The sequence below is a fragment of the Akanthomyces muscarius genome, chromosome 1, assembly GCF_028009165.1.
Source record: "Akanthomyces muscarius strain Ve6 chromosome 1, whole genome shotgun sequence".
In the NCBI taxonomy this organism is placed as follows: Eukaryota; Fungi; Ascomycota; class Sordariomycetes; order Hypocreales; family Cordycipitaceae; genus Akanthomyces; species Akanthomyces muscarius.
Window position 1 is genome coordinate 3,172,478 of NC_079241.1, and position 27,267 is coordinate 3,199,744.

Here is a 27,267-nt window from a genome sequence, read left to right on the forward strand (position 1 = left end):
GGCAAGGCCGCATGGCCCGGCTGCAACGAGACCCTGGTGGCGTCAACTTGGGCGGGCATGCCACTTACCCCTTGCCTGACAGGCTTCAAGTACATTGCACGGACAGCCTGAGGTCGGTCGATGATGCCTGGCCCAATTCCCCGTCGTCACACTGGCTTGGTGCCCGCCTGCGTCCGCTTCTGCCAGCCCAAGAGCGACTCTGGCATAGCGAGACGGTCTCGGCCCGGAACTCTTACCTGCCATTGAGTTTGGACAGCCATGCAGGCTGTCAAAGGGCTGGGCAGCGGCACGGGCGGCATGGCCGAAGAGAAAAAAAGCCCATCTGGTTTGCCCAGCCCGTCAGCCCGTCAGCCCGTTACAGGTAAAGTGCTGTGGTTAGCCAGAACCTACTGCGGGGCTCCAGCTTGGTGCAGCCTCCACCAGGCAAGAGCAGCAGCCGCAGGCTCCCTCGGGCACTTTTCCTCTTGATTTGCGTTTTCGCAGATCGCAAGCTACAATCAGGCCAAATTCGACTCTCTGTACGCTGGTAGCGGACAACATGCGCCATGGACCGCAACCGCAGGCCATCCAGCTGGGATGAGCTGCCAGACGAGATCTTGCTGCAGATAATCGCCCGTACGTTCCCCGCTTCAGCCTCGCCCGCGGTCCCCCGCGCAACTGCTATTGGAAATGCAAACTGAGATGCTGATGCCATAACCGCGCACCCAGACCTCGAGCCTTGTCACATCACGCGCCTGCAGCTAGTTTCGCACAAGTTGCAGAAACTTTGCCTGGATGACGAGCTGTGGAAACAAAACTGCTTCGACGACTCGCCTTGGTATCTACAGCTCCAGCACAGGCGCGGTGCCGCTCCCGCTTTTTTTGGCCTCGCTTCTGACAGCCAGGATGCGCAGCAACCCACGAATTCTGCGCAAGATGCTTCATCCTCACCCGAAACCCCCGATCGAGCCGTACCGCAGTCCGCACCGCCGACCAACGACCGCAAACACCGCAGATGGCGAAAGCAGGACATGGCTAACTGGGATCCGTCGTTCCCCACGGAGCGAGTATCTTGGTACGATGAATATATTCAGCGTTACGGCCCAGCCTGTATATCATGGCTCCAAACGCCGCGTATAAGAGACCGTGAAGTGGAAGCCATAGTCGAAGCGCGGGGTGTCGCACTGTACAATCCGTATGACGGCCGCGACGGCAATGGAACGATGCTGGCTGTTTCCCCGCTCGATGATGGATCTGTCTGTCTGTGGGATATTCAGGGGACCCGAGGCAAGCAGGGCAGCATAGTTGGGCGTAGTAAGCCTGACATTCTTTTCATCGATGGACCCGGCGGCCAAAATCAGCGGCGGTCGAAGCGAATTGACACTGGTGTGACGGAGTGTGTCAGCGTCAACCACCAGAACAATAAAGCATTCTTTGCAGTCCAGAGTCGTGAGTGCGATGACAGTGTGCGCATCCGATACCTGTAACTGACTGTATACTGTACAATAGATCTTATTGAGGTGGACCTGAACCGCCTTGAAGTGGTGAGCCGCGAGTCGTTTGAATGGTCCATCACTACCATGTCGGCTGTAAACGATGGTCTGCCTCTCACTGTTGGAACGTCTCTCGGCATCCATCTACATGATTTTCGTGCACGGTCCAATATGTCGAGCGATAGATCTGAACGAGTTGATTGGAACGAGTCAGATGTCTATAAATCCATATTCGATCCAAAGCCTCTTCCCCCCTACGCATCGCTGTCTCAGCCCACTCCGATCAGCATCCTGCATCTTCCCAGAGCTGGATCGCACAGCCAAATATCAGACGACATCTATGTGTCTGGACGATTCACCAACATTTTACATTATGATCGGCGCAAATTTCCTGCCATTGTTGGATCGATTTATTCCGGTGGTCTTATTAAAAGCTTGGCCGCCGTGCCATACCCATATTCGTCGGTAGACTACGAGATTCGGCGGCAAGGCGAACTTCCGATGGAGAAAATTTCTCGAGTTAAAAGCACTGGCAGTGGTGTCACCTTGATTGCTGGCGGCTCATACAAGCTGAAGGGGTCCCTTGAGATGTACGGGCTAAGCTCGACTGCGCATTCGAGCGACCGGACCACTTTACAAAATGCTGTCATGAAGAACAGGCAAACAGCAGCGTCGTCGACGATTCTCTCTTTAACGACACATGGAACAAGAATTGTGTTCTCAGATGGAACTGGGTTGATCAAGTGGTTCGAAAGAGATGGATTTACGGAATGCCGGCGACATAAAATCGGGTCGTACGACCAAAGAGAAAATATCCTCTTTCTCGGCGGTGGACGCGGCGAGATTGCACGCAAGATTGTGTCGACAAAGTTGTCTACGGATCAAGACCGACCCAATAATGACAATATACTATTTTGGACAGGCGAAAGGCTCGGTATGCTTAACTTTGGGAGAGCACCGCTATGCCACTCGGATGACTTTGAACAGCGGGGAGAAGAGATGGCAGCGGAGGAGGAAAAGCGACAGCAATATACTGGCAAGATGCGTGAAGCGCTCGAGAGGCAGACCGACGAAATCCGGCTTATGAGCCGCTTTGGACACGGCCCAGCCTAAGTACAGCCACAGACGCCGAACATGACACCAGACACGCACGGTACAGGCACAGCAAGCCACATTCATAATGACGAAATAATTCAGATGACATATAAATGCGAATAAAGAGATTCATCTCGATCGAATTCAACTTGTAAAGGTATTTCGCTCATAGAGTTGCTGGCGCGCCACTGGTGCCCAAGGACCATTAGGCTCGACTTGGGCTCACCGATGCCCAGGCTCACCACTGCGGCCCATCGTTTCGGAAGATATCATGCAAGGAGTCACGATGGTGGCAGCTAAGAGGGAAAAACCAGTGACAAGGGAGTAGGCAATAGCGCGATAGCGACAAGGAAGAGCTCCGATTCGGCGCGAAAAAGAAAAAAAAAAGGCAAGGAAACAAATACCGTGATAGAAACGGCGAGCGCGGACCGCTTCCGAGCTCGCCTAGCTGGGGCATGACGCCTGCTGCAGCCATGGGCGCCCAACCTACCTGGAAGACCTTCCTGGTACATCATTTATAGAACAGGGGCAGTGCTGGGGCTGCCTTTGCGAGCCAAGGTATTTTCTCTCTTTCTTTTCTCGTTGACGTCGAATTCGGGTGTACGAATGATCTGGGTATCTTGCGACACTACAAATAGACAGCCGCCCGCCATCCCCGCATCGCGGAATCTGGTGTGACTAGACTATCTGCTGCTGGACTTGCCACTTTCGGCTACACATCACATCACCTGGCACCTCTTCCAACCTCACACCACACCGCTCGCCGACTATCCGGGCGATTCTACACTCGTTCTCAATATCCGCCAGGCTAACGCTGCCGAATCATTCTTTACCTTTTCCCTCCCCTTCTACGTCATTGTACTTTTCCTGCTTTCTAGGCGGTCAACGCTGGAGCCTGCTTGATGGCCTTTTGGGTGCTTAATGCTGCCGCCGGTGGTCCGCCCGACGACAGCCAGCAGCCATGGCACCCTGGTCAGCAAGACAGTAATTATCCCTACGACGACTACAGAAGCCCGCCGTTCCAGCCACCATTTGACCAAGATCATATATACCACCGGCATGACGCAAACGGGTACAACTTTGAAGCTCGTCGCTTTGATCACGCCGAGAGCTACAGTGGAAAACAAGCTGCACCCTCCATGCAGATCAAGAACCTCGCTTTCTTGGTCATTCGTGAGCAGCACCCCGATAGCCCACCTCCAGAGGCATGCGCGCGTTCTGCAGCACCCGGCAGCACCCACGACAACAGCTTCACCCAAACCCCTGGTCCACGGCGTCCTGCACCTGTGGAGCGCACCGAGTCAGGGCTTGCCATCTCGGATACAGTTGCTCACGAGGATGGGGACGAGGACGAGGAGCAAGGAGGGCCTTTCCTTGACGACCTAGCCGCCGCCCAGCTCGTGCGTGACCACGTCGCCAGTTTCCAGAGGCGCTGCCCCGACTCACAATCTGGACGCATCCTTCGTTCACTGATAAATCCCAAGAACGACCGCAGGCAGCCCTCGTCGCGGAGTCGGAGTCAGCAGCGAAGGCAGTCAGACATACCGCATCGCCGCGATGACAGCCCACGTGCCACGACGTCGACATCTTCCGGTTCTCCCCTCGACAACGATGCCTTGGGTAGCGTCTTCTCCGCCGCTAACGAGCTCTTCTTCGCCAACCGCCTTGCGCGCCGTGTCGCCTGGGATTGGAGCCACCCAGGCAGCGCGCAGTACCAGAGCGCCGTCGTCGGTACCACGGCGCTGCGTCGCTGCGCTCACCTCGGCGGCTGGGAGACGCTGATTGTGCTCTCATCACCAGTGCTGCGGGATACGCGGTATAACCGCCGGCTGCTTCTGTCGACCTTCTTACACGAGATGATTCACAGCTTTCTCTTTGTGACGTGTGGTCGGAAAGCAGGCCGGCAGGGTGGACACACGGAAGGCTTTCTGCAAATTGCCAAAGTGATTGATGCGTGGGTGGGCAAGGAGTACCTGCGGCTGAGCGACATGCAGGCCGATCTACAATACTTTGAGGATGGGACCGCCGTGCCCGCGACGCCGTGCATGGGATACAGGCAGATGGTGCACGACCACGGCGGTGCATGTGGACAGGAGCCATCACTGAGAGCTGCTGCTGCTGTTCCGGCGTGGCAGCTAGACAAGGAAAGAAATGTATGGCCATATCCCAGCGGCGATGGTGGTGCCACAGGACACGGCATGTATCTGAATGAGCCGGTGTTGCCGCCACCGCATCAATTTCGACATCCGGACGACGGTGCCTGGCAGTGGTACGAGAGGGAGGGCTTCGAGGCCCGCGACGGACCGGTTCTTGGGACTCGTTATTAGATTTATCTTCCACCGGTGGACATTTGTACAATCACGGGGGACAGCGAGCATTGCTGCGGCGTTTTTGGCATTCTGAGAGAGTTTTACCTGCATACAACGACATGATGGGGTTCGATGATGAAATGATTTACGCGTGTAGATTTCTAGACGAATGTGTGTGCTAACCGGATGGGGTTCGACAATGAAACGGTTAACATGTGTGTAAATTTCGGACAACTGCGAACTTTCAATTGATCAAACAAAGCACGACTAGAGTATTTACGCTGTATCCCGTCTTTATTCTCTTGTATCGCCATTATGCCATATATCAACAACCACCCATGCAAATGTGCAAATGCCACAGACGCCTAATTATGCAAGGAAAAAACACTAGAACCCGTAAACAAAAAAGTATTGCCTCCTTCTTTGACAAGATGAAATCAAAAGCACACATCCAAACTTTATTATGTACTTGGAGCAAGATTACATACCAATGACATGCCATCACTAGCCAGCAATGGAGCGATATTTGGAGCCGCCGTTTCGCTGGCTCGTAATCAACGGCTGCGTCTCGCCGTCCTCGTCCTCGCTGTCGACGGCGGCCGACTCGTTCGGCAGCAGCACGCCACTGTCCCGCATGCTGCTATCCTCCGAGCTGTCGCCGTCCTCTTCCGTCGCCAGCGCCGCACTCCCAGCCGTCGGGCCGTCGCCCTCGACAATCATGAAGCCGGGGATGGCTCCGAGCAGGGCGACGGTGCCGAGGAAGAAGTAGGCGCTGACGACGTAGCCGTGGTCGGCGCCCCAGGAAAAGACCCAGCCGGTGGAGGCGGGCCCCATGGCACGGCAGAGGGCGCTGAACATGGTGGCGAAGCCGTTGAGGGAGCTGAGGATGCGCAGCGACGTGCACGAGTTGGTGAGCAGGATGGTGGTGGAGGGGAAGGCGATGATGATGCAAAACGCCTTGAGGATCATGACGCCGATGATGGCGAGGAAGCGCGCGCGCTCGGTGGCGAAGAGCGAGGCGAATGGCGTGATGAAGTAGACGATGGGCAGGAAGATGGCTGTGACGGACGTAAGCGGGGTGTGTCTGTGGGCGTGGGAAAGAATGGCGAGGGGGGAAGAGAAAGACGTACAGCAGAAGTGAAAGGTGCGCAAGACTCCATAGCGGGCGACGAGGGCTGGATACAAGATGAACTGCACTGCCGCGCTGGTGACGCCGTAAATGGTAAAGATAGTGCCGATGGTCCCGGGGTCGAGGCCGAAGCCGCCGTTAAAGTACAGCGGCGGCTTGTAGTTGTCTGGCGTGCGGGGGATGACGGGCGTGCTGAGAAAGACTGTGATGTTTTGATCGTACGCCACCGAGTGGAAAGCCAGGAACGAGTACGCGAGGAGCGCGATGACGGTCTGGTACGAGAAGATTTCGCTCATGGACGCCGAGCCCTGCGCCTTGGCGCTGCGTGGAAGGGGCTTGGAGGGGACGAGCGGCGCGGTGGCCTCGCCGTCGACAAACGACGACGTGCGGCCGCGGGGCTGCTGCTTGCGTCTTCTCGAAAAAGCGCGCGTGAGACGCTGGCCGACTAGCAAACCCCAGTCTGTCCGATCACGCTTGGTAGCCAGTGTTTCCTACAAGAGATGTCGTGTAAGCTGGGTCGTGCAAGTTGTGAGCCCATCCGGGCTCATGCTTACCTTGAGAAAGAATGTGGCGCTGCAGGCCGAAATGAGGAAGAAGACGGTGGCGAGAAGGTTGGGAAGGGCATAGGGGAAGGTCTTGAAAAAGGAAATGTCGCCAAAGAGGTCGGGGTACTGCTCGGCGGGCTTGGCGAAGAAGCCGCCAAAGGCAGGGCCGACGACGGAGCCGAGCGACCAGACAAGCGGCATGATGGAAAAGGCGCGCGGCTGCAATTCTCGCTCCGGGACCATTTCTGCTACCATGGTCCGGATGATTCCGACTACATCGAGTTAGCCAAACTGAAGATTCTGCTGTGTGTGTGTATGTGCGCGCGCGTGTGTGTGTGTATGTATATGTGTGCACGTTTGGGAGGTGTGTCTGTATATTTCAATGTGAAAAAAACGTACCATTTCCGTTACCACCACCTTGGATAGCGCGTACGGTAATAGCCATGGGCAGGCTCGTCGACAGGCCCCAAATGATAAAGCACACCATGGTGCTGAGCAGGCCAACGACGAGGACGGGCTTGCGGCCGTAGCGGTCGGCGGCGCGGCCCCAGGGCACGGCGGTGACGCTCTGTGCGAGGGAGAAGGCGGCCGATGTGAGGCCAGCCCAGGTAGCAATGTCATTTTCCGCAACGCCGAAGCCGCGGATCATGTCTGGGAGGTACGGGTTCACAGAGGTGTAGGCGAGAGGCTCTGCGAATCTGGCGACGGCTGGGATTTGGTCATGTTAGCGAGAGCGATGGCTTGGTCGTGGTACTAGGATTATTTAGGTAAAAACGATGGTTCTATGGCAACAAAAATAAAGACGACGAGGCAAAAGACAAAATACGATAAACAATGAGTCTGAGTCATGTACATTCACAAAGAGCGTTGTAAGATGACGACGATTTGTAGCTGTACCAAGACAATGCGTGAACGGACATGAAGACGGCAAAATTTACGTACCGAGGATGGCCAGCTGCTGAACAGGCAGCTTAGGCCCGGAACCAGCATCTTTGGTCATGGCTGGCGTCAATGGCTAGGACGGGATGAGTGGCCGGCGTGGCAGATGTTCACTGCATTCGAGGACCGACAGACACGGCGGAAGGGGCTTGTCGGTCAAGACAGCAAGCAGCAGCGGCCGTGGAACAAAGACTGTTTATAATAATAGTGTATATGGACGCGTATAGGCCATGATATTACTCTGCAGGCACGAGACAGTATAAAATATCACAAGAGATAATTCGGGGAAAGATGAGAAAAGGTCAGAGTTGGGGCGAATCAGGATTTTGCAGGTCGAGATCGGAGAAGGCGTGCAAAACGGCTTTATGTACGGAGTAATAGGTAGGTAACTATGGGGGGCGGCAAGCACCCAAGATAGCGGGCCGAACGGGGGCGAGGGGCGTCCTTGGGGGGGGGGGGTCACCTGCAGCGCTGCGGCGCCTGCTAGGCCTGTAGCGGGCAGGGCGGCCCGCTGTTGTGCCAGCCCCAGTTGCCTGCCCCCGAGACAGTGGCTTGCTGGGCGGCGCCGATGACGGGATTCACTTACTGCAAGGCGATGACTAGAGTGACGGCCAATGGGATAAAGGGATATATTGCTGCTGGTTTTCAAGCAACAGAGAGAAAATAGTCGAGTCAGCATGGGGCGTGTCCCGAACCTGCCACAGCAAAGAGAGCACCGGCAGGGAGCCGTCTCTCCTTCACGCGCGACACCACGGCGCTCTCGAATACTATGCGTCGTCGGCCGGTGTTCCATACGGAGTAGTTCAGTAGCAATAGCGCTAGAACGGTCCCCGCTAAGCTAATGTAGCTTGTGAACTTGTGATCGGGTTGATTGATGTTGGCGTAGCGTGGGGGAGGGCTATACAAGGTCAAGCTACGACATGTGCCGCTGTACTAATAACATTCAGGAAATCTGGGAAAGGTATTCAGAAAATATGTCGTATCTGTCATGCGCACACCAGAGCCGACGTATGTTTCCTCGAAAGCTCTCCGCACACGCAGATGTGTGGCAGTCCGTCTGGTGTACCAGCGGAAGCGCGTGTCTCACTTCAAACCTGTCAATGTAGGTGTCGTCGCTCACATTGCGCTCTGCATCGCTAATCAGATCCTCGAAAAAGTACACCTGCAGTAATAAACGGTTCGGTTTATACTCTGAGCACGCCCAATCGTAGATCTGATAGCCCGTGTCAGGCCACAAATGATCTTTACCCTTGCAGCACCCAGATCGACGATGCAGATGTCGGGGTGCGTCGACCCATAACACGGCGCACCTCGCCGCAGGGTAGGATATCTTCTTCAACGGCCGAGGTCATGCGGGAAACTTTTACCTTCAAGAGAGAAAAAAACATCTGGCCCGCCTTGATCACAGCCAACATTGTCCGATCGCGCGGAGGTCACCATACCGGGTAGACATGTCGTGGTCGCTTCGTGTAAGTGGTGGCAGAACAGCTGTAGAAAAACATAACGCGACTGCGAACAATATAGGAAACATTGTCACAGTCACAGGTAGGGTGAATATTGCGGCTCTTGAGTCATCTTGCGTCGCCTGAAGCATCACTTGTTGGCTACAGCTGTGACATGTACTGCCCGTTGGGGCAAACGCGACTGTGCGTAATAGTTGCATGCATGTGTGCACAAGGCTCAAGGCTGAGTGTGTCTTTGCTGCGGAGACAAGGTCGAATAAAGAAGATGTACTGGAAAGTTTGCCATGATTTTCTTTTTTTTTTCTGATATGAAATGGCCTGGTGGCGCTGCTTCCGGGTTTTCTGGCACGACGTTTAATCGCCACGGCCAGTGGCACAGTACAAGGACATCGAAGGCATGTATATATATCAGACACGTGTAGTAAAATGCGTCTGTATCGAAGTTCATCATGTGTATATCCTGTTTTCGCCTATTTCGCCGCCATCTTTCAGCAGATGCATGTTGCAAGACACATCCGGCAAGCCGCTGCAGGCTCCGGCCCCGAGTCTCGGAGGGCATCAGGCATGCCGCGGCGGAATGACGCGGGGGACGACTGCCGGAGGTCAGCTTCGTACCTTGCTCATACCAAATTGCGGCAAAAGGTACCTGCTGTAGGCTCTCCGCTCGGGAGGCGTACCCTGACGTGCCGGGCGCCATGTCTGGCACCATTACGACATGGGCGGAGGCGACCTCGCAAAGATACCCTGCCCTGCCTCTGGCGTGCTGTGCAAGCTGCTTTGCCTTGGAAGCGGAGGGACTGGATTTCTCTTCACTAAATCTCATTTTTCTTGCCTCTAATCGAGTTTTCTTCTGATTGTCTTTTGAAGACTGGCTTGATCATGACAAAATTGTAAGTCGCATCTCGTCGCTCTCATTCAATTCCCCAGCTCTTCGCCACAGCGTGATGGGTACCCCGCTGCTGGGCTTGCAGCGGCCTGTGTGCGCTGTAACGGCCTGTGCTGTGCTGTGCTGTGCTGTGCTGCGCTGTCTTGATGGGTGCAGCATCCGAGACTTCTGCAGGTGTTGTGTGCTTTGCTCGGCCACGCGGCTTTCGCTGCAACTCCAACGCAAACGCACCCTTTGCGGGACAGTCCTGTTCCCATCAAGCACACACATATACGGGAGCGCAAGCAATAACCTCCAACCCGGGCCTAACCGCTCCCTTCTTCTCCTCCACCTTCATCATCATCATCATCTCCTCGAACTCTGCCATTAACTTGCGCAAGGTTCACATTCCCGTTTCGGTCCGCGGCACCACCACCGCCCGAGAAAATGGCCGTCCACACCCACCAGTACGGCGAGTCGACGCCGCTCATCCGTGCATCCCGCGCCGCTGCCCTCGCCGAGCAGCGTCGCCGGCGCGAGAACCAGACCTGCCGCCGCTTCTTCATCATCGCCACCTCGTGCATCGCCCTCTGGGGCCTCTTCTCCTTCTTCTTCCAGGTCTTTTTCGTCTGGCCCTACCACTACCACCGCTCCCACGACGGCCGCCACTCGGCCACCGACGTCGACGGCAAGATCCTGACCTACGACGAGCTCAAGACCATTCTGCTCGACACGCCCGACGCCGACAAGGCCCGTGAATGGAGCCAGTACTACACCGCCGGCGCTCACTTGGCCGGCAAGAACTTTTCGCAGGTGCGTCGCAAACCATGGACGAGTCGCACACGACGACGGATTGATGCTAACGAGACTTTGCTTGGATAGGCCGACTGGACTCGAGAAAAGTGGGAGTCTTGGGGCGTCCCCTCTAGCATTGTCCCCTACGATGTCTACATCAACTACCCCGTCGACCACAGTCTGTCCATGCTGGAAAAGACCAAGGGCCACTCCGGCGCCTGGGACGTCGCCTTCAAAGCCTCCCTCACCGAGGATGTTCTCGAGGAAGATCCCACCAGCGGCTCCAAGGACAGCATCCCGACCTTTCACGGCTACTCGGCCAGCGGCAACGTGACCGGCCAGTTCGTCTACGTCAACTATGGCACCTACGCTGACTACGAAGACCTGGTCCACGCCGGCATCGACCTCGTCGGCAAGATTGCCATTGCCAAGTACGGCGGCATCTTCCGCGGCCTCAAGATCAAGCGCGCGCAGGAGCTCGGCATGGTCGGCGTGCTCATCTACAGCGACCCGGGCGACGACGGCGAGCGTACCGAGCAAAACGGCTACGAAGTGTACCCCGACGGCCCCGCGCGGCAGCCCAGCAGCGTCCAGCGCGGCAGCGTCCAGTTCCTCAGCATCCGGCCCGGCGACCCGACCACGCCTGGCTACCCGTCCAAGCCCGGTGCGCCGCGCGCGCCCGCCCGCGACTCCACGCCCTCGATTCCCTCGATCCCCATCTCCTACGCCGACGCCCTGCCGCTCCTCAAGGCGCTCAACGGCCACGGCCCCAAGGCGAGCGATTTTGGCAACCCCTGGACGAGAAACCTCGGCCTCTCCTACAAGGGCGTCGAGTACAACATCGGCCCATCGCCGGCCCACCTCGTCCTCAACCTGTACAATGAGCAAGAATACGTCACAACCCCTCAGTGGGACGTTATTGGCATCGTCAACGGCACCGTCCCCAACGAGGTCATAATCATCGGCAACCACCGCGACGCCTGGATTGTAGGTGGCGCCGGCGACCCTAACAGCGGTTCCGCCGTGCTCAACGAAGTCGTCCGCAGCGTCGGCGTCGCCCTCGAGGCGGGCTGGCAGCCGCACCGCACCATTGTCTTTGCCTCGTGGGACGGCGAGGAGTACGGCCTCATCGGCAGCACCGAGTGGGTGGAGGAGTACCTGCCCTGGATCGACGACGCCAACGTCGCCTACATCAACGTTGACGTGGGCGCCGGGGGCCCCGTCTTCCAGGCCTCGGCCGCGCCGCTCCTCAACCAGGTGCTGCGCGACGCCACGGCCCTCGTGCCCTCGGCCAACCAGACGGTCGAGGGCCAGACCATCGGCGACGTCTGGGACGGCCGCATCAGCACCATGGGCAGCGGCAGCGACTTCACCGCCTTCCAGGACTACGCGGGCGTGCCGTGCATCGACATGGGCTTCAAGAGCGGGCCCAGCGACCCCGTCTACCACTACCACTCCAACTACGACAGCTTCTGGTGGATGGAGAATTACGGCGACCCGGGCTTCCGCTACCACCGCAGCATGGCCCAGCTCCTCGGCATCGTCGTCGCCGAGCTCGCCGAGAACCTCGTCATCCCCTTCCAGGCCGCCGAGTACGTCGATGCCCTAGGCACCTACCTCGACCAGGTCGAGAACAAGCTGCGCCGCTACCAAAACAGCGACGGTGACGACGACGACAACAACGACAGCAGTGACCATGTCAGCAGCATCGAGGACATGGACGACGAGGCGCTGTTCCTCGAGCGCGGCCGCGCCGCCGCCTTCCACGCCTCGACGACCGACGATGTGGTGCGGGGCAACGCGGACGCCTTCTGGACCAGCCTCAAGGACATGCGCCTGTCGCTGGCGCGCTTCCGCATCGTCGCCAGCGAGCTCGACGAGCAGGCCGAGCGTGCGCGCGAGGCCCTCGACCACGGCATGCCGTGGTGGAACATTGTCGGCAAGATCCGCCTCGGCGTCACCATCCTCGTCGTCAACCACAAGTACAAGGAGCTCGAGCGCCACTTTCTGTTCGAGGGCGGCCTCGACGGCCGCAGCTGGTTCAAGCACGTCGTCTTCGCGCCCGGTCTGTGGACCGGCTACGCTGGTGGTGAGTTTTTTAACACCCCCGTTTCTTCTAATCAACTTTTGGTGCTGACTCGTTTGAAAATAGCCGTGTACCCGGGACTGATGGAGAGCATCGACGCCAAGGACTACAGCAACGGCCTCAAGTGGTCGGGCATCATCAACAAGTGCATTCGCAGGGCGACCAAGAGCCTCCAGTAAAGGGAGGGCGCATAAATCATGGAGCAATGTCATTTAGTGAACAATTTTGATGGAATATATCAACACATTTGAATCTCATACAACTCCCGATATAGCACATATTAGGTTACCCTGTTCTCGTAAAAAGCTGATGAATCATAATCCCATGCTGACCAAGACGCATATTTCATCCATCCCGACCCTGCAATTCCGCAATACAACGCCAATACGCCAGAACCCACACAAGCAGCCCAACCCCAACCTTTGCTTTTCCCGCTATCCGGTGTAGTGCATGTGGTGCGGCGGCTGCTGCTGGGGCGGAGGATACGCCACCGCCTGCTGTGCCGGCGCCGGCGAGACCGTCTTGTGGTACGAGGTGCCTGTGTGCTGGGGCATCACGGGGGCCGGCGCGAAGTAGCTCGTCTGCTGCTGCTGCTGCTGCTGATGGGCGTAACCCGGGCTGGCGTAGACGCCCTGCTGCGGCGGCGGCGGCGTGCCGTACATGCCTCCCTGCGGGTTGTACGCCGTCTCCTGCTGGGCAAAGGGCACGCCAGTGCCGGTCTGGGGCACGGCCTGGTAGGTGGTGGACTGCTGCGGGGGCATCATCATGACGCTGCCGCCGGCGATGTGGCGGACGGGCCGGCTGTGGAGGCCGGCCCGGCGGTGTCGGTGGATGACGACGGAGTCGACGACGAGGCAGATGAAGAAGAAGAGGCTGATGATACCGCCGTGTCAGTGACAGATCGTCGAATGAGGGCATGCATTGCATCAAGTTCTGTAGGAGCATACGGGAGAGCACTTACAACTCGATCGCTCCGAGACCTGCGGCCGCGGCACCAATGGCGGCAGTGGTCGTGGTGTAGTCGTCGTCGTACCAGTCATAGTAGTAGCGGCGGTGGAGGTAGCGAAAGCCAAAGTCGTTGTCACTCAGGTCGCGGCCGCCAAAGAGGCCGGCGGCGAGGATGGCACAGGCCGCGAAGCCGCCGAGCCAGAGAAGGTACTGGTAAATGTCGAGGACGAGGACGGCCCAGTAGTTGAAGGCGCGGGGGGCGCACGAGTGGGCGGCGATGAGCCAGATGCTGGTGATGATTGTGCAGACGGACTTTCCCCAAAGTCAGCGTTTTGTTCTTTTCTTTCTTACGTTGCAACGAGGAGAAAAGGAGGAGAAGGCTTACAGTAAAGATTTGCACGTAGAAACCGGCGCCAATGACATTCGTGGTGACGAGGTAGCTGCAGAGACCGAGAATGACGACGGCGACGATGAGCTGCAGGATGCGAATGGTGATCCAACCCTTGGGATAGTTGGGCATGTGCTCCTTGCCCGGAGCTCGCATAGCGGAACCCATCTTGTGTCGATTTTTTGAATCCGAGATCTCGAGGTCGTGTTGTGTGCGTATTAGTGGTGCGTGGTGTAGTGCCGACTCCAGATCGCAACTCTGTACAGTACGCAGTTGGCTTCTTCGCACACACAATAAGCTGCCAAGCACCAGTTCGAAGAATAATAAAGACCAAGCTTTTTTACGCAACAAGGGACCCGTCAGCAGAGGCGGTCGGCCTCCTTATTAAGAGTATGCAGATCCATGGGAACCCTGGCCGTTGGCGGCGCCAACTAGTCACGTCTCTGGCGTTTTTTTGACCAACTTATTTTTAGTTGGTCCTCATGCAGGCACGCGCCCGCTGGCTGAGTCTGCCTCGTTTTTGTAGCGTTGCAAGCTGCCGCCGCGTTTTTTTTCTTTCTGGTTCAGCTGTGCGAGCCGACGAGATTAGCTTCTCCATCGGCAACGGGCGGGGAGTGGTTTCTTACTGCACTAGGCTGCGCCGCCGGCAGAGATTGGCTGAGACGGCATGGGGCGATTCCACTGCGGCTGATGGCGCAGTCTCTGTGCTGGTCTCCTGGTTGTGGTTTCTGCTTTGCCTGGAGCTGAGCGGCATGAGACATGAGAAGCAGCGTGCTCTTATGCACCAACTCGTGCTTTGATTCGAGCCTCTTATGGCGACAGTCACAGTACATTTTGTGCTGTATTTTGGCCAGCCTTATCATCTCTCTTCTCTTGGAACGGAACGCTCGTTCAGTGAGACTGACAGTCGGGCAGGGTTCCGCCGGGCTGACAACCGGTCAGTGTCTCGGGTGGACCGCCAGCAAGATTGGCATCAGCCCTACCTCTTGGCGTGCCAGTTGGGCTCACAAGTCGGAAACACCATTTGCTCCTTCAGAAGACATCTTCTGCCTCACAGCTGAGTCGAGCTGTCACTTTCATTCTCCGGGCTCTGACTTTGCACAATGGAGAGCTCCTTCCTATTAGCACCCAGCAGATCCTCTTGAAGCCGTTTCCCGACCAAGTTATGGGTAGCATCTTCTGTCGAGCTTCGCGCCATCGCATTGGTTGCCCAAATTTGGTGCCCAGCTAAAAGATCGGCCTGGGCCTACCCTGGCGGTGTCTCAAACCTAAAAGGGGTTCTTAATCAACAGACGGTGCCTTTTCTTTCTGTGCAACGCGCCCACGATGCTGTGGATGCTGTGGAAAAGTGGACAGTTCAACTTTGATGATGAGCTGGAAGCAGGGGCGCACCTGCCGCGCTGCGGTGGCTTGAGGCGAGGCGTTGCTGTTCATCTCAATCCAGGCATGGAGTCACTTACGGAGCACCAGCAGAGCCTTCGGGTTTGCAACGGCTATGCGAGATACGACGGAGTTTATTTGCATTACGGTACAGCTAAGGCACATCGATACGCATCAGCATATTAAATGGCGTCGGCTGCGCGGTCAGACAATCAGTGTCTCTTGACACGCATTTCCCCAGAGCTGTTGAAAATGGTGCTGTCATACCCCGAACAGTGACCGCAAAAGCCTTCGAGCAGCAACCCGCACCCTGGGAGCGTTCGTTCCTCTGCGAATCCAGCGTGTTTTCCTCTATGCAAACTCGCGCAACATTGAGGTCTTCCGCGCCGTTGCCGATCATGAGGCGCTGCGCCACGGCGTTAAGGAAATTGTCTGGGACGATGCGCAGCTCAAAACTCACCATGTCCACAGTGCGGGCGACTTGCCGAACTCCATAAATCAAAACGCCATCGCCGCGGGTCATGACTGCCCCCTACTTGTGCCTTGGCTGGACCTCGACGAAGAAGGAGCGCGTCTTGTCGAGGAAGCATGGCGGCATTCAGTGTGGCTTGCAAACTCGTTCAGCTACCACAGGAAGCTCATACTGGACCAACAGGAGGTTCTGGATTCCGCGGCGGATGTCGTGGCGCTCAGCCATGGGTTGGCGCGCTTTCCGTCGCTCAGGCGCATCACGCTCACGCCGAGCGCCCACGGCCTCTTCGCTAGCCGTCCATTGTATCCAACACCCATGTTGCGTGAGTTTTCCAAGCACCTTGGCTACCCGCTGCCGGAGATCTGGTTCGGCGTGTATGAGACAGGACTTCTGCGCGTCCATCCGTGGCAAGACATCCTCCTCGATACGCTGCCATGACCCCCCCCCCCCCCCCCCCCCCCCCCCCCCCCGGGTTGGAACAATCTAGGCGACCCTATTCCGCGGGAGTACTACCGGCATAACCTTCGATACGGTCCCAACTGCAGCATCGAAGACTACCGGAACATATAGCGCGGGTTCCGCGTGTTGATGAGGACGCTGGCCGAGAGCGAGCACCATGTCGCCGAGTTTGTCATGCCGACGGACCTCCACCGCCAGGGAATGACTTGCGCCATCTTTACCCGGCGAAGTCAGGAAGCGGACGACTTGGCGGCACTCTTGTCCACGCCGGGTTTCCGGCACCTCGACTTGGCCCTTTTCACGGGGTATGGCTTGCCCGAAGACTGGGACGATTTAAGCATGGGCTCATTACGACAGCTGCTGGCCGGTGCACCACAACTTGAGCATTTCAGTTTCTCTTGTTCTACAGACCCCGGATCCGATCAGCCGGCCGTCCTTGTGCAAGAGATATTCCCCGTGGCATCGTGGCCAAACCTGCGGCATTTTGGTATCCACCAGCTCACCGTGGTGGAAAAGGTAAAGTCAGACATGTACATGAGGATGCAGGTTTGTGCCGTGACAAGGGTCCAAATTCCCTTCTCGCGGTAATAGAAGCCGGCGGTGTGGGGGATGACGGCTGGGATGCCGGTAGCGACTGTTACGGCGACAACACGCAGGGCATAGAGGCTGCCGGGGGCCGTTGCAGTCAGGCCTTGTCTCCCTACTATCGGCGCTGCCAGTCTCGCTTCGCTCTGTCAAGCTAAGCCAGCTTGCCTTTGAAGAAGAAAACTCGTACCATACGCTGCTGTGTGACATGCGCGACAAGCTCGGCTGGAGGAACCGTGCTCCTGACCAAAGACCCCATGTGAGACTCATCTTTCACGTGAAAACCATGGAGGAGATGGAATTTCCAGAACCAACTGATGACCCAGCGGATTATCTACTTGTTGACGAGCCGGCAAACATGTATCTGTACAGCAGTACAGAGACGAACGGTAGCCCGAACCCCTTTTCAGAAGACTGGCCCAATTTCCCAATCGCAGGCATAGGAATTGTTGGACGAAGCTATGCTGATCCATCGTTCAAGAAGCAATGGTAGCCGGGCAGCTTGGACTATGTAGAGGGGGCTTCGCCCGTGTGCTAGCAGTCTTACTCTCGCACAACGGCGAATTCTGTACGAAGTGACTTGAAGTGGCGAGAGTGAACATTTTCTTACCGCGGATACAGGTTTTGTGAATGAGCTGAGGGAATTGATTGGCGACGAGAAAGTCATTAGAGCGGTAATTGGTTGTCGTGACTGAAGATTACAGTCCTCTGAAGAGTATTGTAGCTTCATGTTGAGAAAGACGGACCACGCAGCGCTTTAAAAGAGACTTGGACGATAGCGAGCCTTTTATGAATAAGAAAAAGTCACATTTGTCCTGGTTGACCAAGTGTGGATTACCCGATTTTCGATCTCGGTCTAGAGATCAAGCTGGCTTGGCGATGCCGGGCGCACCAGTCCCGTCACTGGGTTGTGGGCCAGCTCGAACCCAGCGGGAGTTTTGGAAAGTCCATGCCGGCAAAAGAGACTTGTCTACTTTGATGCGCAATCAGCTTAGTGATTTTCAAGTTTGCATTGTCTCGCAATGCTGCTGCTTTCATGCATGCACGCACGCACGCCGGCGCATTTCAACTCCGTACCCCATGCCGCCCGCCGATCTCAGGTCGCCGTCCCCTCTTTACTAACAACGCCAAAGAACAAATCCCCGTACAGTTTTCCCGTTCATCTCACCGAAGGTTTTTTTATTGCGCGATAGCAATGCCCATAATTTTTATATATTTAAAATGTAGCCATTTGCAGAGTCCTGTCTGGCCACGGTTCCGCCACACGAGGGCAGACGAGACGGAGCGGCTGGCGGCGGCCCCTGTGATCTTTTTTGGCCCGAACGCCGCCGGTTCATCTGTTGCCGATTCAGCAGCATTCCCGGAGAACTTGGGCGCAACGCTAACAATAGCCCAGTAAACAATCGGACACCACCGACACGGCAAATAGCTGGACCCTACATGTTTCTCCGCGCCATTCGCGGGGAATTAGTTTACCACGACACCACCAGCCACATCGACCTTCCCCAATGGACAGTGAGGCGTTTCCAGTCTCCCAGTCTCCTTCCTGCTTTTGCACTTGTTCCCGTCTTACGTATGACTGGCGGCTTCAGCTTGTTGCGGTCAGATATGTAGTTCCGGCGCCAGAACCACTTATGTCTCATGCACGAGACCATGTGCCCGTAGCGCTGATCCCGAGCTCCAGCATGGGAGCAGGCAGTGTTTTTTGACAGACGATGCCATTTCGGCGTTATGCATAGCTGAAGCTTGAAGAGACGGAAGCCGCAACGGTCGGTGGGCGAATTCGGTCCGTTGTGGACAATGGGCATTGGCCAGGAATGGGCGTGAGCTCCCGAGGCACGGACATGGGCTTTGGGGAAGTGTATAAATGGTCTCACACACGCCCTTCAGTCCATGGTAGCCGTGTCCCCGTAGTCTTTCTTCTCTTTCCAAAGTCCATACCCCTTCTTCTTCTTCTTCTTCTTCTTCTTCTTCTTCTTTCCGTCAAAATGGTCCACGCCCTGAGCGCCCTCGCGGCCATCGCCGCGCTCGCCTCCACCGCCGTCGCCGCGCCCGCCGTCGTCGAGCCCCGCGTGAGCTGCGCGTCCGGCGTGTACATGATTGTCGCGCGCGGCACGGGCGAGGCCGTCGGCGAGGGCAAGCCCGGCCAGGTCGCCGCCCTCGTCGCCGCGCGGGTGCCCGGCTCGGCCAGCGTCGCCGTCGACTACCCGGCCTCGGCGCTGCGCAGGCGCGCCGCCAACGTCATCTACCCGGCGTCCGTCACCGCCGGCATCAACGACACCAAGAAGAAGATCCAGGACTACGTGGCGCAGTGCGGCGCCGGCAGCAAGATTGCCCTCATCGGGTACAGCCAGGGCGGCAACGTCATGACGGACCTGCTGGTCGGCGGCGTCCTCAAGCCTGCGCCTCTGGACGACAAGTACCACAAGAACAGTGAGTTTTTGCTTCTTCTACTTTCCAAAAAAGAAAAAGAAAAAAGAAAGTACAGTCTGCTAAACAAGACCGTAGTCATTGCCGTCACCGTCTTTGGCGACCCGACGTTCGCCCCCAACCAGAGCTACGACTACGGCTCCAACGCCCACGGCAGCGGCGGCATCTTCTCGCGCGAGAACAACGCAGGCGAGCTGGCCAAGCTCAACGCCATGGCCGGCAAGCTCGCGAGCTACTGCGACGCCGGCGATGTGGTCTGCGCCGACGGCAGCGACAGCAGCGTGCACGGCGCCGAGGTGGCCACGCACGCCCAGGAGGCGGCCGACTTTATCGTCGCCCGTGCCCATTAACGGATGGGTATGGACCTGTTGTGAAGGGGGAAAAAATGTATATAAAACTACGCTTGGCGCGGATTATCTGACGTGTATACGTGAACAGCCATGTACATAGCCAAAGATGAATGTCTTTACGAAAGTATTGTTAGCCATATCATGGTATTGTTAATGCGGCTTGCATCCGACGTCTGCGAAAATAACGATAAACAGAGTCCCGTTTATTTCTATACAGCTCTTACAAATCTAAAGCAACTCTATTTTTCCCACCAACCAGCTCTATCAGCTTAAAACTTGTAGACCTGGTCCTTGCTGTAGCCAAGTTCCTGCAGAGCACCCGACAGCTCGCCCTGGTCCTTGGGGCTGACCTTGTTGCCGGAGATGGCCTTCATCAGGCCGGGGGGTCCGCATACGAAAATCTTGATGTTCTCGCTCTTGGGCTCCGGGAGGACCGTCTTGAGCAGGTCCTTGGTGATGAAGCCCGTGTTGCCCTGCCAGCCCTTGGGGGCCTTGTCGAGGACGTAAAAGGCGCGGAAGCGCTGGGGGTACGTGTTCTCGAGCTCCTCGAGCTCCTTCTTGAGGAGAATGTCCTCCTTGCTGACGTTGCCGAACACGACGGTGACCTTTGTCTTGTCGTTTGCGTTTTGGAAGATGCCGCGCGCCAGCTGGAACATGGGGGTGATGCCGGTGCCGCCGGCGATCAGGCCGATGTGGTCGTGCTTGTTCTCGGCCCAGGCGTACTTGGGGAGGGGGCCCTTGATGTCGAGCGTCTGGCCGGGCTGGAGGTTGTGGATGTGGGTGCTCATGGGGCCGCCGGGGTACTGCTTGACGAGAAGCTCGACGTAGCCGGGCTCATCTGGGAGGCGCATTAGCAGAGGTTCACAAGCGTTAGCTGATGGCGACGCGACGGCAACGTACTCTCGTCGTTGATGGGGGTGTAGGGGCGGAGGGTGGCCTTCTCGTCACCCTCGCCCTTGAACTTGGTCAGGACGGCGCTGGCAATGGGCAGGCCGGGCACCTGGTTCTTCTCGGGAAGCTCGAAGCGGAAGCGCTTGGTGTTGTGGTTGACGTCGACGACCTCGGCAAGCTTGAGCGACAGGAAGCCCTGGTCGCCGCCGGTAAAGGCAGCCTGGGCGGGCTGCTTGGAAGCGGCGCCGGCCTTGGCGCCGCCGCTCAGGGTGCTGTAGTAGTAGGCGCCGCCGCCGAGGACCGCCGCGCCGAGGATGTAGATGGTGGCATTGCTGCCGCCGCCGCCGCTGGGGCTCGGAGGAGGCGGAGGAGGAGGAGTGGCAGCGGTCTTGGGCGCAGCGGCAGCAGCGGGTTTGGCAGCAGAAGGGCCAGTCTCGGTCGCGAAGCGACGAGCGTGCTGTGATCTTGGTCAGCGTCCGCGGTTGGGTCGGCTTGGTCGGCTTCAATTTGCTTTGAAATCACGTCGCAGAATGCCGACAACAAAAACGAGCGCAGGCTTAGGAACCGATTGCGTTCAACACCAGAGGAGAACAGAAGCACATACCATTCTAAGCGGCTGAGCCGCACGGAAAGCAGATCGAGCAAACATTGTGAACGATGTCTGGATGTTGATAAAGGTTCAATTGGCCTGCGAGAATGAATATGCAGGGACGTGGTGCAATCAATCTGCGGGAGCTACCGGGAGCTCATTGACGTAACACAGCACAGCAACCACTGTGAGCTCCCCACCAAAAACAGATGACGCCATGCACGTGATATGCAACGCGACACCTAGACCCAACGGACACAACTCGGATTTACACGGCTCTGAGCCCACGGCTAGCGGGTGCTAGTAAAGGCGATTATTTATAGCATTGTTTTATCCAACGGCTGAAAATACTTTATTTGCTTTAATCCTACACTTTTTTGTGTGGCCACTGCAACGATGCCCCGCTGTCCTGTTTCCCGTCTTCCTCCTCCTCTTGGCATGCATCTCTATTCCAGTCAGCTGTAGATGTATAATCATTCAAACTCATTCCACATAGGAATGGCTGGACGGAGCCAAGACCCATGACTTCAATTGCGTGATTTGAATGGAGGACATGCTGTCATGTTGACAGCCCTTTTGGCCTCTGCGTTCGGACTCGGGCAATGCCTCGTCACTTTGTGTTGCTCCAACTCAGCGTTCTTGCTTAGGTTGGTATTGTAAGCTTGGACATGTCAATCGTAGTGAAGCCACGTTCTTGTTGAATCGATTGGGCTGGGGAGATCCTGTTCTTTATTTGCTTTCTTCATGATGAGGCTTCTCTCCTCTCATCGGTGCTGGGAGCGAATGTTTTCTTCTTCCTTTAATGCGGCAATAGCCTTTGAATCCCTTGATGTCTGGCAAGATGACCGCTTGTCTTCTTTTGGGGTTGCGACATCACTCTCCTTGGGAAGCGTGGGCGTATCCTGAGATTGGTTGATCGTTGGAGTGCTCGTCTGGCTGCCGCCACGCTGGCCATGGTAATGCACCACTTGAGGCGGAGCCTGTCCAGCTTGAATACCCAGCTGCTCAGTTGGGTATGGGTTGAGATCTTTGCTCGAGGTAGAGAACATGGACACCACGGGCTGGTGGTAGCCGTTGGTGCCGCTGCCGCTGCCTGTTGGCTGGCTGTAGTTAAAATGTTCGGCCTGTGTTGGGGTGCTGACGTCGTTTCCGGAGCTCATGGGATCGTTGAGATTACCCGTGAGGCTGTTCATTCCTCCTTCAATATCACGCAGAAGCCTCACATACTCCTCGGGCACGAGCCCGCTCTCCTGAGTTTTGGGATCTTCAGCCACCAACCAGCCCTGGCCGTGTCGGTACGAGACCCAGATTATCTGGCCTTCCACGAGGGGAAGTTCGTTTTCGTTTTCGCGCGCAAAGTCGAAAAGAGCGACAGCCTTTCCGTGAAATTCCTCGTCGGGCGAGGTGATGGTGAATTGGTAATCCCGTGAATAGCGGGATTGGTCCGCATCCTGAAAAGTAGACGACGCAGGGGAGCTTGCATTCTCCGAGCCGACATACTCATCATGGGGGCGACCAGCCTGGTCAAAGTGGTACGCACGACTGTGCCGTGATTGATCGGAAGGATATGTGACAAACTCGCCGCCAGGGCCGTTCGCTTCTCCTCCTTGGTTCACGTAATATTTTTCACGGCCATCGCCGCCGGTACCAACATAGTAGCCCCTCTCGCTGTCGTAGTTGGAGGGATTTAGAATCTGGCTACGGCGTGCGCCGCCGGCTGATGCGGTAGACTTGTGCTTACGGTGTCGAGTGGCCACTACAGGACTCTGCAGATCTTCGTCTTCACTGTATGGTGGGCCGCCGTCACCACAGTGAATGGGGGGGATATCATGACCGCGCGAAAGTCCCTCGGAGCCCCAGAAGTGCGAAGAAAAGCGCTGGTCCCACGCAACAGGGGGGTCCGACAGTCTGCGACTCTCGCTGGCGGGAGTAGTCCATCCCGACGGCGGCCCCGACGACTCTGGAGGAGGCCCATAATGTAGTGGATTTGTATATGGGTATGCGAAATCGCGCACGAGGGTGTATGAGAGGGTGGAAGGGAAGAGCGGAAAGGCGTTGGATTCTGGCCTCGACTTGGAAGGGACAGAGCCCGTCGAGAATTGGGAGAGACGGTTCCTCGAGACGTGCGACATTGGTCGGGAGAGTGTTGAGCGGCGTGTGGAGGCCGTGGGCGTGGGCGTGGTCGTGGTCAGCGGTGGCAGCGCCGATGGGCTAGCCTTGGGGGCGGGAGAGGAGTCGTTGGCAGAGGAGTTGGAGCAAGTAGAGGTCGGAGTCATAGCCGCAGTCGTCGTCATGCCGTCGCGGATGAGGGCAGGTGGACGGGCGCCTTAAGAGGCGGGCCGCGCACCAAGAGGTGTATTCGTCGCCGGCGGTGCGCTAAGCCTTTTGTACGACGCCAGCAGTGGTCGCAACAGCGGCGCTGCCGTGATAGGACGAAGCAGGCGGTGGACGGGCGGAAGACGGAACAAACGACGACCTGCTATGGCGGTGCCGGGAGGGAGACGCCTGATGATGCTTTGTCCAGGTGCGGTCAACGGGCGCAAGTGATGGGGGGAGCCCTCTCTGTTGGCGGTTGGCGCAACCCAATATTTCGCAGCGGCTGGAGAGGAGGGCGCAGACGCAGGCGTGAGCGTGGGGTAGGCTGAGGCGGACAGGGCACAGAGGCACACGGCTGCGGCCCAGGTTCGGCGAGCTGGGAACCAAAAAGAGAGATGGCAAGGAGATTCTGCAAGAGCCTCTGTTGCAAGCACCGAGTAGCCGTCTAAAAAGACACGAGGAGGGGTGGGATGAAAGATTTCACCGTATGGAAAAAGGCAGAAGAGGAGGAGGAGTTGGTGGAGGGGAAACATGTACCAGTATTGGAGCTCAGGCCGGTCCCAGCTGGCCAACTGGGGTGCTGGTGCCGTCGTGCTAACCTGAGCTGGCGCCAAACAAGAGCCACAACAACCAACCATCAGCGGCCGGCTCCAAGTAGCCTTTTTGGCCAGTCGACGGCTTTGCAGGCGGCAAGATTAAAATGGACAGGGTAAACACTGTGATTCGCGTTGGTTGGCGTCGCACACGAGGCCAGGGCGCGACGAGACTGTTGACAGAGGTGTGATATAGGGACGGATTACAGCGCTGATCTATAGCGAAGAATCCCTACAAGACCGCTATAGGCAACCACCTCCAAGGCTTCCATTCTATAGGTCGGCAAGGAGAAACGCAATAGGAGCTCTGAATGGGTATATCCAGTTCTAAATCGCGCTTGGGCATATCCAAAACATCTACCAAGAGCAAACCAACCATGTCCGATCCTGCGCCGCTTGGGCAAAAACTAAGCCCGCCGATGTATGTGCACACGCCTTGTTTCCCATCCCTTGTTACCATGGGTACTGGGTATGGTCTACTGGTAGGTCACGACCCGATCGGCCAGGACTGTACACTGTTGCGCGGCAATTGCAGCCTAATGCGTCTCCTAGAAACGGATACTATTTACACAAAGCAGTGTTAATAACTGAGCACACGACCAGTACAGACGGCTCCAACATTACAAATGCTATTTACGGAACGAAGAGTAACACGACCCTCTGCTCATTTCCAAAGCCAGAGACGCCAACTGCCAATGTGGGGTCGTCGTCGAACCACGTACTTCCTTGCCTAACCCGAGCCCGTCTGGCTTGTAATACTGGTACTGACTGGTGCTCAGTACTGGTACAACAACAGACAAAAATAGAAATTTGGCTCCTCGACAGCTCTGCACGACAGGTTCGGGCCCTTCCGACTGGCGACGTAGACAAAAGACGCGAATTCCCGGGCCGAGATGGCTTCCAATTTCCGAAAGCACAAATTCCGGCCCGCCAAGTCGTATACCTGGACGCATGAGAGCAAACAATCCGCAGCCCCAACGACTTATTACAAAAATTGGCAGGGGAACTGGCAAGAACCAGGGCCCCACCAGACGAACCTCGCACCAACTTCTTTTGGGATGCTGCCGTGGCGGATTTGATTGCGACTCGCTGCCTGCTTACACACTCTTCAGCAGGGTCCCTGAGGATGTGCAGTCGACACTGCCGCCACGGAGCTAGGATGATGAAACCGCCGAACAAGGATATAAAATCGGGATCCCGGCGGTACCACGTGTGAGGTGACGTTGGCGGACAAGCGGGCGAGTAATTACAAACATTTTGACGTCAACTCAAGCTGACAACAGTGGCTCGTTGCATGTGTTTACAAAGGTACCTAGGGCTCGGGTGAATGCATGCCTATTCATTCTCCGACTCCAGTGACTTCCCCTCTGTGCTGCATTCACTGCCGCCGGCCGCAATACGAAAGCTTAGTCTGCGAAATCCCAAAACGCCAATTGTCAAGAGAGTTCAAAAGAGATGCACAGTGGTTGGCAATAATGCAGCCTTTCCCGTCATCAGGCAGGCGTCTATCCGTATTCTGAGGAACACCTGCACAGTCTGTAGTGCATTTGGCGCAGTCGCTGATTGGACCAACGCTAACAGCCCCTGTGTTTCACATTTATGCGTGCGCCAACGGCCGACATTGTGCTGCCGGACTGCTGGTGGTGCGGCCCAACAGCCTTGCGGTACCGTTGTCGGAGCGTACCACAGCGGCTTGTGAGTGGACGAATTTGCAAATGTCCTTTTCCACTCGGTCTTTTCCGCGTCTTATGCATATTTCTTGCAGGACCGTGTTGAGACACTCTCTACTGGTATCTCTGATTGATGATTTCTAATTATAGAGAGTACGTACCTGGCTGCTCCTGAGCCGACATTTAGCCGCCCCACCAGAGCTGGCACACAATAATCGCCTCGCCTTTTTCTCCGCGCTGCAAAATCACAACGCGTGCTTCCATCCTTCTCCAACAATGCCATCGTCCCATACCACCGGTTGAACTGGTGGCACGACGGTCTATCATCACCCATCTTATGACGTAGACTTTACAGCGCCAGGTAAGATTCTTCTGCTTTTGACACCCTCTGCTCAATTCCATGATGATTTCAATTATTGGAGCTGTCTGAATCTTTATGTGGATAGACACTTTATACGCAAACAACTTACAACTGATGGAATAACATTATCTCGCTTTCATGTCGCGCAACATTGTTCCTAGTGAGCTTTGCAGCTAACCTACTGTTCTATAGTGTCGTCCTCGCCCTCAGGCAGCGACCCGGTCCCATCAATCCTTTTCCACCCGCCACGAGCGTGACGACTCACCAATATGGCCGCCACATCCAATGGTGCAGCTCCTGCTGCCAATGGCGCAGAAGATGGCCCGAGCGAGTTCAAGCTCAAGTTCTGCACCGTTTGTGCTAGTAACCAGAACCGGTATGCCATGACACTACCGATGCCAGTCCGCGCCGATCTTGTCTAACGTATACCAGCTCCATGGAAGCCCATCTGCGATTGTCCCAAGCCAACTACCCCGTAATCTCCTTTGGTACGGGCTCGCTTGTGCGTCTCCCCGGACCGACCATCACCCAGCCCAACGTATACCAGTTCAACAAGACGTCATACGATAGCATGTACAAAGAGCTCGATTCCAAGGACTCAAGGCTGTATAAAAACAATGGAATCCTAAATATGCTCTCGAGAAACCGCGGAGTCAAGTGGGGGCCAGAGCGCTGGCAGGACTGGGCCATCGGCGTTCCACGACTCAAGCACACGACTGACCGTGGCAGCGAGGGCAGCGAGGGTGGTGTCGTCGACGTCGTCTTTACCTGCGAGGAGCGCTGCTGGGACGCTGTTGTGGACGACCTCATGAATCGAGGGTCGCCCCTGAACCGACCCGTTCATATTATCAATGTGGAAATCAAGGATAACCATGAAGAGGCGCACATCGGTGGCCAGGGCATCTTGGATCTCGCCAACTCGCTCAACGCCGCTGCCAAGGAGGAGCGCGAGGCCGCCGGAGCCAACGCCTTTGACATGGGCGGTGCCGCGAGCCGTGCCGCGTTTGATGAGCGCGTGCCAGACATTCTTGCCGCATGGCAGGAGAGATGGCCCAATCTACCATGTACATGGACCTTGGCCTGGTTTTAGCCATGGCCGGCTACAGGAGGAATGTCATGGTGTTCTTTGGTTTATGG

General features: G+C 56.7%; 10 protein-coding genes across 10 annotated transcripts; 6 read left to right on the forward strand and 4 right to left on the reverse strand.

The window, feature by feature from the left end:
• Window positions 1-545: 545 nt before the first annotated feature.
• On the forward strand, window positions 546-2,585 carry LMH87_006053 (uncharacterized protein; the record flags this gene model as incomplete). Its single annotated transcript, XM_056203881.1, has 5 exons — window positions 546-615; window positions 709-817; window positions 894-1,054; window positions 1,144-1,428; window positions 1,489-2,585. The coding sequence occupies 5 exons, from the start codon at window positions 546-548 to the stop codon at window positions 2,583-2,585; spliced, it is 1,722 nt and encodes a 573-aa protein (XP_056059292.1).
• An 884-nt stretch (window positions 2,586-3,469) lies between these two features.
• On the forward strand, window positions 3,470-4,894 carry LMH87_006054 (uncharacterized protein; the record flags this gene model as incomplete). The annotated part of the gene is made up of 1 exon (XM_056203882.1): window positions 3,470-4,894. The coding sequence occupies one exon, from the start codon at window positions 3,470-3,472 to the stop codon at window positions 4,892-4,894; it is 1,425 nt and encodes a 474-aa protein (XP_056059293.1).
• A 486-nt stretch (window positions 4,895-5,380) lies between these two features.
• LMH87_006055 (uncharacterized protein) lies at window positions 5,381-7,550 on the reverse strand (the record flags this gene model as incomplete). The annotated part of the gene is made up of 5 exons (XM_056203883.1): window positions 5,381-5,934; window positions 6,007-6,496; window positions 6,560-6,822; window positions 6,950-7,258; window positions 7,493-7,550. 5 exons carry the CDS (start codon window positions 7,548-7,550, stop codon window positions 5,381-5,383), a joined length of 1,674 nt encoding a protein of 557 aa, XP_056059294.1.
• Window positions 7,551-9,831: 2,281 nt separating this feature from the next.
• Window positions 9,832-12,877, forward strand: LMH87_006056 (uncharacterized protein; the record flags this gene model as incomplete). The annotated part of the gene is made up of 4 exons (XM_056203884.1): window positions 9,832-9,842; window positions 10,219-10,630; window positions 10,700-12,701; window positions 12,765-12,877. The coding sequence occupies 4 exons, from the start codon at window positions 9,832-9,834 to the stop codon at window positions 12,875-12,877; spliced, it is 2,538 nt and encodes an 845-aa protein (XP_056059295.1).
• Window positions 12,878-13,132: 255 nt separating this feature from the next.
• On the reverse strand, window positions 13,133-14,202 carry LMH87_006057 (uncharacterized protein; the record flags this gene model as incomplete). The annotated part of the gene is made up of 3 exons (XM_056203885.1): window positions 13,133-13,571; window positions 13,660-13,958; window positions 14,032-14,202. The coding sequence occupies 3 exons, from the start codon at window positions 14,200-14,202 to the stop codon at window positions 13,133-13,135; spliced, it is 909 nt and encodes a 302-aa protein (XP_056059296.1).
• A 2,272-nt stretch (window positions 14,203-16,474) lies between these two features.
• LMH87_006058 (uncharacterized protein) lies at window positions 16,475-17,564 on the forward strand (the record flags this gene model as incomplete). The annotated part of the gene is made up of 4 exons (XM_056203886.1): window positions 16,475-16,861; window positions 17,031-17,419; window positions 17,469-17,498; window positions 17,552-17,564. 4 exons carry the CDS (start codon window positions 16,475-16,477, stop codon window positions 17,562-17,564), a joined length of 819 nt encoding a protein of 272 aa, XP_056059297.1.
• A 1,354-nt stretch (window positions 17,565-18,918) lies between these two features.
• On the forward strand, window positions 18,919-19,710 carry LMH87_006059 (uncharacterized protein; the record flags this gene model as incomplete). The annotated part of the gene is made up of 2 exons (XM_056203887.1): window positions 18,919-19,363; window positions 19,439-19,710. The coding sequence occupies 2 exons, from the start codon at window positions 18,919-18,921 to the stop codon at window positions 19,708-19,710; spliced, it is 717 nt and encodes a 238-aa protein (XP_056059298.1).
• A 269-nt stretch (window positions 19,711-19,979) lies between these two features.
• On the reverse strand, window positions 19,980-21,250 carry LMH87_006060 (uncharacterized protein; the record flags this gene model as incomplete). The annotated part of the gene is made up of 3 exons (XM_056203888.1): window positions 19,980-20,548; window positions 20,611-21,058; window positions 21,206-21,250. The coding sequence occupies 3 exons, from the start codon at window positions 21,248-21,250 to the stop codon at window positions 19,980-19,982; spliced, it is 1,062 nt and encodes a 353-aa protein (XP_056059299.1).
• A 704-nt stretch (window positions 21,251-21,954) lies between these two features.
• On the reverse strand, window positions 21,955-23,484 carry LMH87_006061 (uncharacterized protein; the record flags this gene model as incomplete). Its single annotated transcript, XM_056203889.1, has 1 exon — window positions 21,955-23,484. The coding sequence occupies one exon, from the start codon at window positions 23,482-23,484 to the stop codon at window positions 21,955-21,957; it is 1,530 nt and encodes a 509-aa protein (XP_056059300.1).
• A 2,915-nt stretch (window positions 23,485-26,399) lies between these two features.
• Window positions 26,400-27,220, forward strand: LMH87_006062 (uncharacterized protein; the record flags this gene model as incomplete). The annotated part of the gene is made up of 2 exons (XM_056203891.1): window positions 26,400-26,506; window positions 26,563-27,220. The coding sequence occupies 2 exons, from the start codon at window positions 26,400-26,402 to the stop codon at window positions 27,218-27,220; spliced, it is 765 nt and encodes a 254-aa protein (XP_056059301.1).
• Window positions 27,221-27,267: the final 47 nt, after the last annotated feature.